This window comes from Cyprinus carpio, chromosome A16, assembly GCF_018340385.1.
Source record: "Cyprinus carpio isolate SPL01 chromosome A16, ASM1834038v1, whole genome shotgun sequence".
In the NCBI taxonomy this organism is placed as follows: domain Eukaryota; kingdom Metazoa; phylum Chordata; class Actinopteri; order Cypriniformes; family Cyprinidae; genus Cyprinus; species Cyprinus carpio.
In genome coordinates this window covers 4704450-4717156 of record NC_056587.1, presented here as the reverse complement: position 1 = coordinate 4717156, position 12707 = coordinate 4704450, and the positions used below count along the sequence as shown (strand labels likewise).

At 42.0% G+C, this 12707-nt stretch overlaps 1 protein-coding gene across 3 annotated transcripts in view; it reads left to right on the top strand.

The window, feature by feature from the left end:
• LOC109105305 (glutamate receptor ionotropic, NMDA 2D-like) overlaps nt 1–11409 on the top strand; it is a 74944-nt gene extending 63535 nt beyond the window's left edge. For all 3 annotated transcript variants that reach the window (XM_042772135.1, XM_042772136.1, XM_042772134.1), the window contains 2 exons: nt 3531–3772; nt 3971–11409. In XM_042772135.1, coding sequence (XP_042628069.1) covers nt 3531–3772; nt 3971–7144 — 3416 coding nt within the window. In that variant the 3' untranslated portion in view covers nt 7145–11409. The remainder of the gene's footprint in view (nt 1–3530; nt 3773–3970) is intronic.
• The last annotated feature ends 1298 nt before the right edge of the window (nt 11410–12707 follow it).

Sequence of the window (12707 nt, the reverse complement as noted above, 5' to 3'; positions counted from 1 at the left end):
CTACTGATGCATAAAAGAGATGGGCATGTATCAAAGATTCAGTCTTGGGAATGATAAAAGTGGTGTGCTGGAGAGAGAAATAGAGAAAGAAAGACTGTGTTATGTTCCAAAACCTATTGAGCTGCCTAAGAGGCTGGATTTTAAGGCATCAAGCTGTGGTCAACTCTGTGCTCAGTGCTGTTTATTTATTTAATTATTGATAGAGAAATCTAATAACTTCAACAGGAATCTACTTGATCAGGAATTCGCCCATGCAAGTTGTTCAAGGCAACATCACATGTACCTTTATAAGAAAGAACATTTAGAATGTACTGCAAGCTCCAAGAAAAAAGGCACATAAGGCAAGATAAATATTGATAATAAATCCCCTTTTTCATATTTTTTTGATGTAAAGTATCAGTAAAAATAGTTCAAATTTATAATTTTATGGTGTGCTGTGAATTGTTATGCTTATAAGAGTGTCACGTCATTAGCGTCATAATCCACACTAACAGCAAACTATTGTGAGTTGTTTCTCCTGTGCTGTTTTTATGGTGTACACAAAGCGTTGCAAGTTCCAAACTGTTCACTTAGAATGTTTCATGACAGTTAGGATACTGTCTTGCCTGTGTAGGCAGCAGCTCATTAGGTTTTGGAACCAAGCTATTGTGTGCTATAAGTGAGATGTGTGTACTGAGTGACTGTCCATTCTCACACTCTGTAGAGGATTAGCTGTTACGGATTTGCAGTGTGTCAGAGTGGAACTCATCTGATTCAGATTTGCTTGTCCAAGTACTAATTCTTTAATTGTCATTTATACACCCTCCTCCTTGCCTTCTCCCAACACACACATACACAAACACGTATACATACTAGCTATCACAGTGTTTTGTTTCAATTGGATGGTTTATTTGATTGCTGTTTAAATCCTCTTTGGCTTTTGGTGTCAGAGAGAGAGAGAGAGACTAAAAGAATGTGTATGTATGCCAGGTTCCCACAGTGAGATTGTCACACTGGTGCCAGGTTCCATTAGCTAACACCACCGCTTAACAGCCGAGAAGATTTACATGTGCAATGTATTTATTCTGGAACGTTCTATTGAAGGTATATCAACTCAACGTAAAATATACTATTATTAACTGAAAAAAATTTATACTTCTTTTTTACTTAATTTTACTTCTATGTTTCTGTAGAGCCTTTAAAAACTACAGGAAACCACTTGTCCATCTGCAGCCTTTCCGTGTCTTTTAAACGCTGCAGGTAACCTTATTGGTCAGTGCCACGCAAAAGCACTTCTTACCTGATATTTTATCTCAGGGCCAACAGCTTTCTTTGCAGCGGTCATCTTGAATAGAAGTCCTTTCATCTACTAACAATTCCAAGGACTTATTACAGTGGTCAGAGAAGCCATGGCACTTCCTATCTGTTTATAAAAGTGTTAACCTTTAAGGCTGATCCAAGAGCAGTGTTTGCTGTAGTGTGATTGTGGTTTGTGTCAGGGTAGGATCAGAGGGGGCTGCACAGGGAATGGTGTTGGAGGTAATATGTACTGTATATAAGTGAGTGACGTGACATGCAGCCAAGTATGGTGAGCCATACACAGAATTCGTGCTCTGCATTTAACCCATCCAAAGTTCACACACACAGCAGTGAACACACACACACCGTGAACACACACCCGGAGCAGTGGGCAGCCATTTTATGCTGCGGTGCCCGGGGAGCAGTTAGGGGTTCGGTGCCTTGCTCAAGGGCACCTCAGTCGTGGTATTGCCGCCCCGAGACTGAACCCACAACCTTAGGGTTAGGAGTCAAACTCTCTAACCATTAGGCCACAACTTTACCATGGCTGCCTGAGCTTAAAGACCTTGCTAATGCATTAACTGTTAAAATGTGCCCACTTAACCATGCCAACCCTGAGCTCCATTGCCAAACATAAGCTGTTTTGGTGAGAGAAAAGGTGGGAAATTATGTGTGTGTGTGTTAGAATGTGCTGTGCACACATTTGTACTGTATGTGTGGGTGTGTTTTTTGTAAAGCTGTGTGTGTGAATGGTGTCTGTGTGTTAGCATATAGTTGTGTGTGTATGTATGTTCCCAGTATGACACACCTGCTGAGTTTGGCTGTGGTTAGTGAAGTGGTTTGCCAGAGCCACTGGCAGGAGTCAGAAGGAGGTGAATGGACAGTGTCAACAGAGTGAGGCAATGCTCGGATCTGAGCCGGGCTCGTGCTGTTATCTGTTCAAGTCCCATGTGGAATTCAGTCTGCACTTCTTCGTCCTGCTTGACTGAATTTTCTTTTGTGAAATGTTTTATGTGATGTGTCTGCGGCATCTCATCTACATAGATATTAATTCCCGCAGGTTACACCTGCTGGATAGTTTGTTTGGATAGCAAAAGAGACAGATGCCATAATTCAACCTTTGTGAGAACAACGCACCTGTCATTTACACTGTGATGGGTGATGATGTGCTTTTATTATGTTACACAGCACTGTTTTGAGATGGCCCAAACTAAGATAATGTGGTGCTGTTTACCAGTCTTCATCAAAACAGTAAATGCTGCAGTACATGCCTCTGTCTAGTAAGGTTTGGGGTAATTCACAAGCTTGTCTTTTTGTCGATTTAAGGTGAGATTCTTATTTTCTCTTGAGTTTGCAGCAGGCCTGACCAGCTTCCAGCACAATTAAATGATTATGATCTCACCCTTTCACCGTTCTGTCTCCCTGTCTGTCCTCTTGTTTTTCCACCCTCTGCCTGTCACTCTTTTGCTGCTTCTATCTTATTTAATTTCCCCTTTTCTGTTCCATCTTTCATACCCTCATACACACAATGAGACAACATAAACTATGCACATATACTGTTGTTTCCCTCTTTGCCATCTGTCTTCATACCTCTTTTTATGTTAACTTCCCTCTCTCTGAATAGAAGAGGTGCTTCTGCTGTTTGTCATAATGACAAAGTCACTCTCTTCTTCTTCTTCTTCTTCTTCTCCACCAGCCTTTTACTTATTTCTCCACATCCTCTCATTTCCCATGATACAATGCAGCAATGAAAAAACAAAGAAATTTGCACACGTTCCTTTTTTGTCTTCTCATTTACCCTCTGAGGAAAAGAGGATATGGGTAGATCATTATGCAGGACCTAGCCTTTGCTAGCCTACAGGCCTCTTGCTCTCTTCCTCTTCCTCTTCCTTTCACTCTTTTAGGATTAATAAAGACTGCCCTCTTTGAACAGGTTCTAAACAGACCTTCACAGTAATGGATCTTTTACCCACAGGGACCTGTTCATTTGACCTCTAGCCTGAAATATTTTCAACATAATTCTCCTAATAGCTCAAATAGTACCTGATTTATTGTAGGTTTACAACAGATTTACACACATTTAGTATTAGCATCTGCTTTCTGCCACAGCAAGCATGTGGGAGAGGCAAGTCACTACCATATTGCATTCATACATGTTTTATTGATGCATCTGTGCCGAGTAGTTGAATAACGTATTAACAGATAAAGCAAATAAAGTTAATGCATTGTATTTCTCTCCCCTCTCCACTTAGATGAGATTGAGATGCTAGAGCGTCTCTGGCTCTCAGGGATCTGTCATAATGATAAAATTGAGGTGATGAGCTCCAAACTAGACATAGACAACATGGCTGGTGTGTTCTACATGCTGCTGGTGGCCATGGGCCTAAGTCTGCTGGTCTTCGCCTGGGAACACCTGGTTTACTGGAGGCTGCGGCACTGCATGAGCAAAATGGGCCAGTCCGGAAAACTGGACTTCCTACTCGCGTTCAGCAGGGTGAGAGAGAGACTGATTATTAGTCACTAGAAATATTTATGGGAGCATTTGGGTATATTGAGAAGGATTGTGACATTGACTATGCCTGTGGTGTTACAGATGAGATGAGAGTGATGCTTATGTAATTGAAACTGATTTGCCCATATTATCAGAATATGACTTATTTCACTATTATATCTTCATTTTTTGTACTTTTAGGGAATGTATAGCTGCTGCAGTTTTGAAGATGAAACTACACAAGGTGGGGCTAAAGTCATAGTTCCTGGCCACCATCACACTGCCATGGTTCCTGCTTCTTCCTCACATGTGGTCACTTCAGCTGTATCCACTTCAGCCATTGCCATGGTGCAGCAACAGCCTCAACAGCCTCAACCTACTCAGTCTTACAAAACACCTCTTCCTGGATCCCCTCCCACAATTGTTCATTCTGGAGCGGCCTTGGGTCCCACAAATACTCAACTTGTAGGAGCTCCACTACCATGCACTACTTTCTTACCAAGGCCAGATCGCAGGTTGGCAGTTGTGGACCGCTGGAGACTACCCAAAACTGCTAATGCCACAACCTCCATGGGTGTGAGAGGAGCCCAAACAGAAACAGGACCCCTACCCCAAAAGGTGGCACCTACCTGGGCAAGTGGTGGAGGTACAGGTAGTGGTCTAGATGGATATAAGCGTTACTATGGACCTATTGATCCAGAGGGACTTGGGCCATGTGTGGACCAACAGACAGGCTCTCAAACTCCAAAAACAGTCCCCAGAGCCCACCAACAACCCCCACCAACCAGTGTGGCTTTCTACCAGGAGAAGGGCATGGACCATGGCATGGGGAAGAAGGTGGGAGTGGGTACTGGTGGAGGGGGTCAGGGTAGAGGGGTTAAATCTCTGGGGACTCCCAGGCTTCCTCCTAAAAGCCAGGCCCCAGCCTCACTGACACCTAACCCCCCACTGCAGCACCCCTCTCCCCCTCTCCCTTCATCCTTCTGGAGGAAACGGCGACCAAAAAAGCCCAAAGAACCTGGTGGCCCTTTGTACGAGAACATCCTGCCACTAGTCCGGAGAGGTGGAGGCAGGGAAGCGAGTCGAAGACCGAGACCCTCTCCTCCTCTCCCCATCCCTGTGCCAGTCACACTTTCCCCAAGCTACACTCCTCCATCCCCCTCTCCCTCAATCCCCTACACCTCCACATCATCCTCATCATCCACCACCAGCTCCTCAACCACATCTTCAGCCACATCTTCACGCTCCACCTCTCCTTCATCCACTTCCACAGCTTCATCTCGCAGCACTCGAGACAGAGAGGCAGAGGAAGAGGATGAGGAGGATTTGGATGAGCTGACTGAAGAGTCTAGTCTTTTGCAGGGCCACAACAGAACCAGGGACCGAGAGCGGTCCGTACTTTCCCCTAGATCTCTCACTCATGGACCTCCCCCTCCTATACCCCCGCGCAAACCGTGGGGCACCTTTGGAGACAGGGAGCACAAGAAGGACAGAGAGAGAGAAAGGGGTGGCAGTCAACTAGCACAGCTCCAGGAATGGTGGGCAGGATGGGCAGAGAAAGAGAGGGACAGGGAGAGAAGTGGTGGAGCCCAGGGAGATACAGAAAGGAAAAGAGAGAAGAAACATAGGAAAGAGAGGGAAAAGGAGAAAAAGAAAAAGAAGAAGAAAAACAAAAAACGAAAAAAGAGGGAGGAGCGTGAAAGAGAAAGAGAAAGAGAGAGGAAGCGTCACAAGGTGAAAAAGAAGAAAAAGAAGGCAATGAAAACTAAAAAGAAGAAGAAGTTGTCATCTGGCAAACGGTCTGAGCCAGAGGAGGGTGATGTTGAGGCAGAGAGAGATGGAGAGGGGGATGGGGATAGAGAAGGAGAGTACTCATCATTTTCCACTCAATATCGCAGTGCATTTGCGGACAAAGTCAGCCTTTCCGCTTGGGAGGGAGATAGAGAAAGAGGGAGGAGAGATGGAGGTGAGGATGATAAGGATGAACGAGAGGATGAGAGTGGGGGAGGCAGAGGTAGACAGAGAAGACCCAAAAGCTCCCATTCACGACACCGGCCATCCAGTAAACGCTATCCCAACCTCAACAAACTCCCCTCTTCAGTTAAATTCTGGGTCAGTGGAGGTGAAGCAGTTGGCACAGAGGCCTCCGGACCCTCCCCTCCCTCCTCTTTACATACACTCCTCTCCTCATCCAAGAGACGGAGGAGTAGTGGGGTAGAGAGAGAGGTAAAAGGGAGAGTAGGAGAACGCAGGCCACTGCTTCTCCACTATGAAAGGGGGCGAGTTAACACAAGAGAAGGCCTGTCCTTCCATGAGTGGGATTCTGAGGATGAGGAGGAAGAAGAGGAGAGAGAGAGAGAACGAGAAAGGGAGAGAATAGAGGAGAGAGTGCGTCAGGCAGGGAGAGGGGCAGTATCAGAGTCTGAGCGGGATAGAATAAGAGCAGAGGAAAGCTTTTCTGATGAGGGGTCCTCAGGAGAGTTTGGCCGATTTGAGAGATACTGGGAAGGAACTGGAATGGGTGGAGCTAGTGGAATTGGGGGTGGGGGCTGGTTTTTTGGAACATACCCTGCTCGAGAGAAAGGTGGAAGTGTCAACAGTAGAGATGACTCTATTTTGGGTCGGGCTGAAGGATGGGGTATGGCAGGTGATTTTTGGGGTCCGGGTCCAGGAATTGGATTGGGATCTGGAGGAGGCAGTGGAGGGCTGGGTTCACAGTGGCCACCCCCTCCCACTTCCCTGCCACCACCGCGACGCTATTGGTCTGTCGACAAACTACAGATGAAGGGTGAGAAGCGAAGTCGCAGTGGGTCAAAGAGCAAAGGTCAGAGGTCTCGGGATAGAATGCAAGACGAAGAATCATGTACTTATAAACAGTATGGGCACGGTAGGCCCCACGTACACCACAAACACAGCAGCACTCAATCTCACAGCCAGGATGATCTGCTTCCCCACTGCCACAGCTTCAGTGGAAGCTCTCGGCCCAAACCACCCCCTAACCCTGACAAATCCAAATCTGGAAGTCAGTCCAACCTAAGCTCCCAGCAAGCCCAGCTCTCAGAACACATACCCCAGCCATCACCCTCCCCACCTCAGCCACTCCTGCCCTCATTACCTGTACCTTCTGCTCCCAACTCCCTACCCATTCCTCCACCTCCATCCTCTGCATCCATGTCCCCTCCACCTGTGCTCTCTCCTGGGGCTGCTTCCGGCTCCTCCCAGGCAGCCACAGCCAGTGCTAAACTTCAGTACCAGAGACTTCGGTCTGTGCCCCAGCCAAGGCGATTCTACTCCCCACACCTGCCACTCAAAGCCAAGAGCTTGTGTTCACGCCGTGGTTCTGCCCATTTCTCCAGCCTAGAGAGTGAGGTATGACACGGGGCTTCGTTGCTGCGTGTGTTTGTAAGCTCTACTGTGCAGCGCAGCTGGAGTGTGATGCACATACATGCGCCGCACCAAGATGAGAAAAACGTCCACGACAGTGACCAGAGCAGCAAAGAAACAACAGTCAAAGCAGGGTCAACAAATTCCGCCATGGTCACAATGGATACTCCAGCTGTGCTCCATCTTCGGTCTGAGCTGAGTATTATGATGTCCTCTGTGGTCCTCTCCTCCAATGAGAACAGTGGATAGCAAATGTCTGGGATTTTTCTGTAAGTAATGATGTCATGTTTACACATAAACACTCCCTCAAACAAGGAAAAGACATTTTTGCATCGTCCACATACAACATGTGACGACAGACATCAAATACTGCTGTGGCTCAAACTGGCTATTCAGTTTATTTACAGATGACTCAGAATTAATCTATATTCAATCTGAATGCAGTCTTGGAGAGGCTCAGATGATCAGCATCATCCCACTGACTGAAAAAGTGTCTCCATGGCAACCTGATGCACATAGATACAGAAATGCCCTTTTTTCTTTTCTTTTCTTTCTTTTTTCTTGACACTTGCAACATTGATGTTATGCCATCAGTACCCTTTGGCTTCCAATTCAAGGTCATGCTGGAAATTTATTAATTGAAATTTGACCTCAGAGTAAACAAGAGTAAACTATGTCACTCTTTCTTTATTTCTGATTTCAAGCTTATCAGAACTTACATGGAGCCATTTCACTCATCAGAACTTTTGTTGTCCTATCAAAAATCCAATGCCATGGTGTCACTTTGACATCAAATAGAGATGACATTTTGTTCTAAAGAGACATACTTCAAAAGAAAAACAATAAGAACACAAACAAAACAAAAATGTAGCAATTTTCCTGTATAATGTTTTCCCTTCAGGTTTCCTTTTGTTCTATGCTATTTATTGCTCTCACTGTGGTTGTATTTTAACAAAAGGGTAAACCAGCTGTGTCTGATGTTAAATAGTGGGATTTTTATTCAGTTGTTTTGATAGCAGAATTTTCAAATTGTCACAAATAGATCCACGGCACTGCCCAATAAGATGGTCCTTTCTTTGCATACAAGCAATACTTGTCTTTCATCAAACGATGATGGGTTGCAATATTTATGATTGGCACTAGATGGCTACATAATATTAAAAACTGTATGTTAACGATTATAAATGGTGGACCATGAGTGGATCCTGCTTGTTGTTTTGTTCCTTAATCATCATGCTTTAGAACTGGAACAGACCGCTTATAGTGTTTCTGGGATGGTAAAGGCATTGTTTAGAAGAGTTAAGGCTATCATTGTCACTGATTGTGCATTTTCAAGTCAAGTCTACTTCCAGTGCAGAGTTGCATGTAATAAAGCACAAGTTGCTGACTCTTGTCAGTGCAAACGTTAACATATGATAATGAGGAGTCAAGGACAAATACAATACTGATAGATTTTTAGCCAAAAGCATCCTACACCATTTATTTTGGCAAAAGATTTGATATCAGTCATACAGAGATTCAGTTTCTGAATACCTATTTGACGTCAGGCACCGCTTATTTGCCCATGTTGTAGTTGAATGTAGCTTTGAAATGATTTAGCAAAAATTAGATATTCGGTAGATTTTGTAGCGTTCTGGATGCAGTTACACATTACAGTTACACTTTTATTATTGGGGGCATAGAGGAATTGAACATGTTGTCACAGATCAACAGATTCCATTGCCCTTTATTTGATACACGGGTTCATGTGGAAATAAGTGATGTTTGTCTCCCTTTCATTTCTTGTTTAAACAAGACCACCTGGGGAAGGTTTGTCATAATTTGCAATGAAATTTAGGGCTTTTACACTTTTTAAAGACCCCCATGTCATCACATGAGTCAAGAAATAACAAGCTCAGGTATTGAATTGCGTGTTGTGTAAACCAAATCACACACAGCCGCTTAATCCCCTCGGTCAGCATTTCTTCCAATGCCAGGAATACGAGTGCGTCAGCGAAAAGTCCACCGCACCCGGCATGGAAGCGCAGCGGGGGGCAAAGAGATGGATGTAGAATGATTGAATTAATATAGTGTGCCATGAGTACACTTGATCTGTCATTGACCCTTACTGAGTCAGAAGGAGCTAACACAGTATTCTGTGACTGCATGTACAGAATGGACTTATAATTCCCATGTAGCTTTTTTTCTTGAGGACAAAAAGAAATATTATCTCTATATACTGTTTTTGGGAATGTATCATGTTATACTGTGAATTGACTTAGATATTTTATTGCCCATTGTATTCAGTTTTCATTGCCATCATATCATTCATCTATACAAAATATATATGTACAAATAAATATATACATATATATACAGACAGTTTTATATATATATATATATATATATATATATATATGTATATATATATATATAAAATGAGTTAAGTTTGATATACTTGGAAGAATTGGTAGATATAGTTTTAAATGTTTTAGCTTTGTAGCAATTCTAGACACTGGAGACATTTTTGAATTTTGATTCCACCTATATGACTGTGAAAACATTAGTGCCTGTGAAGAAAAAACAAGAAAACATTCTAATATCCTTTCATCCATCCATCCTTCTGTCCATCTTTTCATATTCTCATTATAGCGAATCTTCACAATTACTCTAATACTACCTAAACAACTTTCAGATCATTTGTGTTTTATACCTTTTGCCCATGTTATGTTGTGTCCTTATCACTGTCTGTCATTTTGACATTCTGCCATTCCAGCTTTCCATCTAGCCAGTTAGTATTCCATCATTCTGACCATCCATCAGTCCATCAGTCTAAGGACTAACTGCTGATTTCTTCCTATTGTGTAGTTTTCTCATTATCTTTTTTTGACATTTTTACTGATTAGGCAACTTAAACAATGTACCTCTGGCATTTTTGTTTTTTAGATATTTTTTAAACTCTCTGTTTATCCCTCTGTATGTTCTCTCAGTTAGCAAAGAAAAAAACAACCAAAAAAAAAACAAAAAAACAGAGACCAGTAGCTACTGTGTTCCTGCTCCTATCAATTGATTATTGAAGATAATGATCGATTAAAGTTATGATGTTATTGATAAACGACTGAAAATGTGACTGAAGAGTTGTACCTGATGACCATGACACTGTAGTGAGAGTCTGGGCAGTACTGTACACAACTCACTGTTAATGTGCTGACTAGATGCATGATGGGTAATGTGTGTAACTATAAAATTATGTTGGTGTACTGACTAATGTTGGTTAGGAGGTTCATAACATAGGCAATAGATATGTCATCCCATTGCCAAACAAACAATCACCAAAGGCTTCATCCTCTCCCCTCGTCTGTTTAGACTGGTGACCTGATTGTGAAATAGACAAAGTACAGGGTTGGATATTGTTGTAGAATTGTCAGTGGTGGTCAATATTTGGCTGGGAAATTAAAGTCACATATTGTGTTAAGGGCTGGTCAGCTGCTATTTTAAATTCAGTGTGACAGCTTGTTTGTATCAGTACATTAGAGAGAAGCCTAGTTTTCTTTTCATCACTGATGCAACTACACTGATGCATTACGTGTGTGCATATCATTTGCTATCAGTAATTCTAGGTTTTACCGTTTATTTTAATGGAATCTGTGCCCAAAATTCAGGAATGGCATCATTTAAAAAAAAAAAAAATGATGCACATCTGATACATATTGTATGGTAATTCACACTGCTGTTCAAGTTTGGAGTCAGTGATTTTTTTTTATTTTTTTTTATTTTTTTAAGAATTCATACTTTTATTCATTATTGATCAAAAGTGACTGTAAAGTTATTTACTGTATATTGCTACACAATTCTATTTCAGATAAATGCTCCTCTTTTGAACTTTCATCTGAGACTTTTAGATAATATTAAGCTACACAACTGTTATCAGTATTACTCAAATATTATTTCCTAAGTATCAAATATTAGAATGATTTCTGATGTGACACTGAAGACTGGAGTAATGACTTCTGGAAATTCAGCTTTGCAATCACAGTAGTAAATTATATTTTACAATAGAAAACAGTTATTTTAAACTGTTATAATATTTTAAAATATTACTTTTTTACTGTATTTTTGATCAGATGAATGCAGCCCTGGTTGATAGTGGGATGTTAAAAAACAAACTATTAAAAAATGTTACTGACCCTAAACTTTTGAACGGTATTGTATTAAATGATAAGCTTTTAGCTGCCAATAGGTATTTAGAACTCTGATTTTCACCTTTAAAATCAGTTCTCATACACAAACAGCACTTTAAATTAATCAAAAGAGAGAGAAAAGAGAGAGAGATTGTATGCAGGGTTGTACTGCATATACAGCTTTGTAAGTGATTCATTATTTATGTGGTGATTGTGCATGTGAGAGAGAGTATGGTGCACATGCATTATAAATACACCAACACAGAGTCTCTATCTGTCTCTCTTTTTCCTTCGTACCTCTCTATCAGATTATTCAGCTGTTTCCTCTCACTCCTTGTGCTGCTACAATCCATAATTGACTCACTCAGGACAGACAGACACACACACGCTGCAGCTTCATGGATACCAGAAATCCTGCAGGTGTTCTAGAAATGTATCTTGCGCTCTCTCCCCCTTAGGAGCTTGAGACTCTAGCTGGAGTTAGCTCCAGGTAGCTGTTGGCACCATGATGTGAGGCACTACTTGACAGACGGCTCGACGGATAAAAGTGCAGCTCTTCCCTCACAGCTGAACAGAGATCAGTGTATGTGTGTGTTTGTGTGTGTGTGTGTGTGTGTGTGTGTGTGTGTGTGTGTGTGTGTGTGTGTGTGTGTGTGTGTGTGTGTGTGTGTGTGTGTGTGTGTGTGTGTGTGTGTGTGTGCGTGCATGTGTGAAAGCAGGTCAGCCCCTGTGATAGACCACTACATGCTTTACTTAGCCAACTCTTATTCCAGAAGCTGCTGCTGTACACCAACAATAATGTCTGAGATTCAAGGCTGGAAATTCACTCTAGTGTTGCTTTCTCACGCTGTGAATGTGTTTTTACATCTTTGTGTAGTAAGACCCATATTTAAACTTTGTCCTCCATGTCACATCACAGTCATAATCATATAATCCCATCTCCTCTTCAAAATGCATAAGGAAAGGAAATAAATAAATACTGCTTCACTTTGTCTTAACAGCTAAAAAAAAATATTATTATTATTTTTTCAGAGCATATTTATAATTATTATTTAATAATACATATTTTAGATATGTTTTTTTAGCTTTGTCGCTTTTATATGGAATGATGTAGAATTGTGTAAACTGCACTGTAACTAAAGGCAATGTGTGTGCATGTGTGCGATGGGAATCAGTTGAGGATGTTTATTGCCTTTGTACTGTACAGTCCAGACAGAATTCATCCACCAATCAGAGTTTGTTTGGTTATAACATCATATCCGGGGAAGGGGTTTGAAAGGGTCAGTGCTAATTGGTTCATAAAGAATACTCTCTTTAAAATACTCATTGCCTTTGTTAATTTATCTTGTAACTGTATTTGCGTGTGAACATGGGAAGTCTTGTTTATGTGTCTG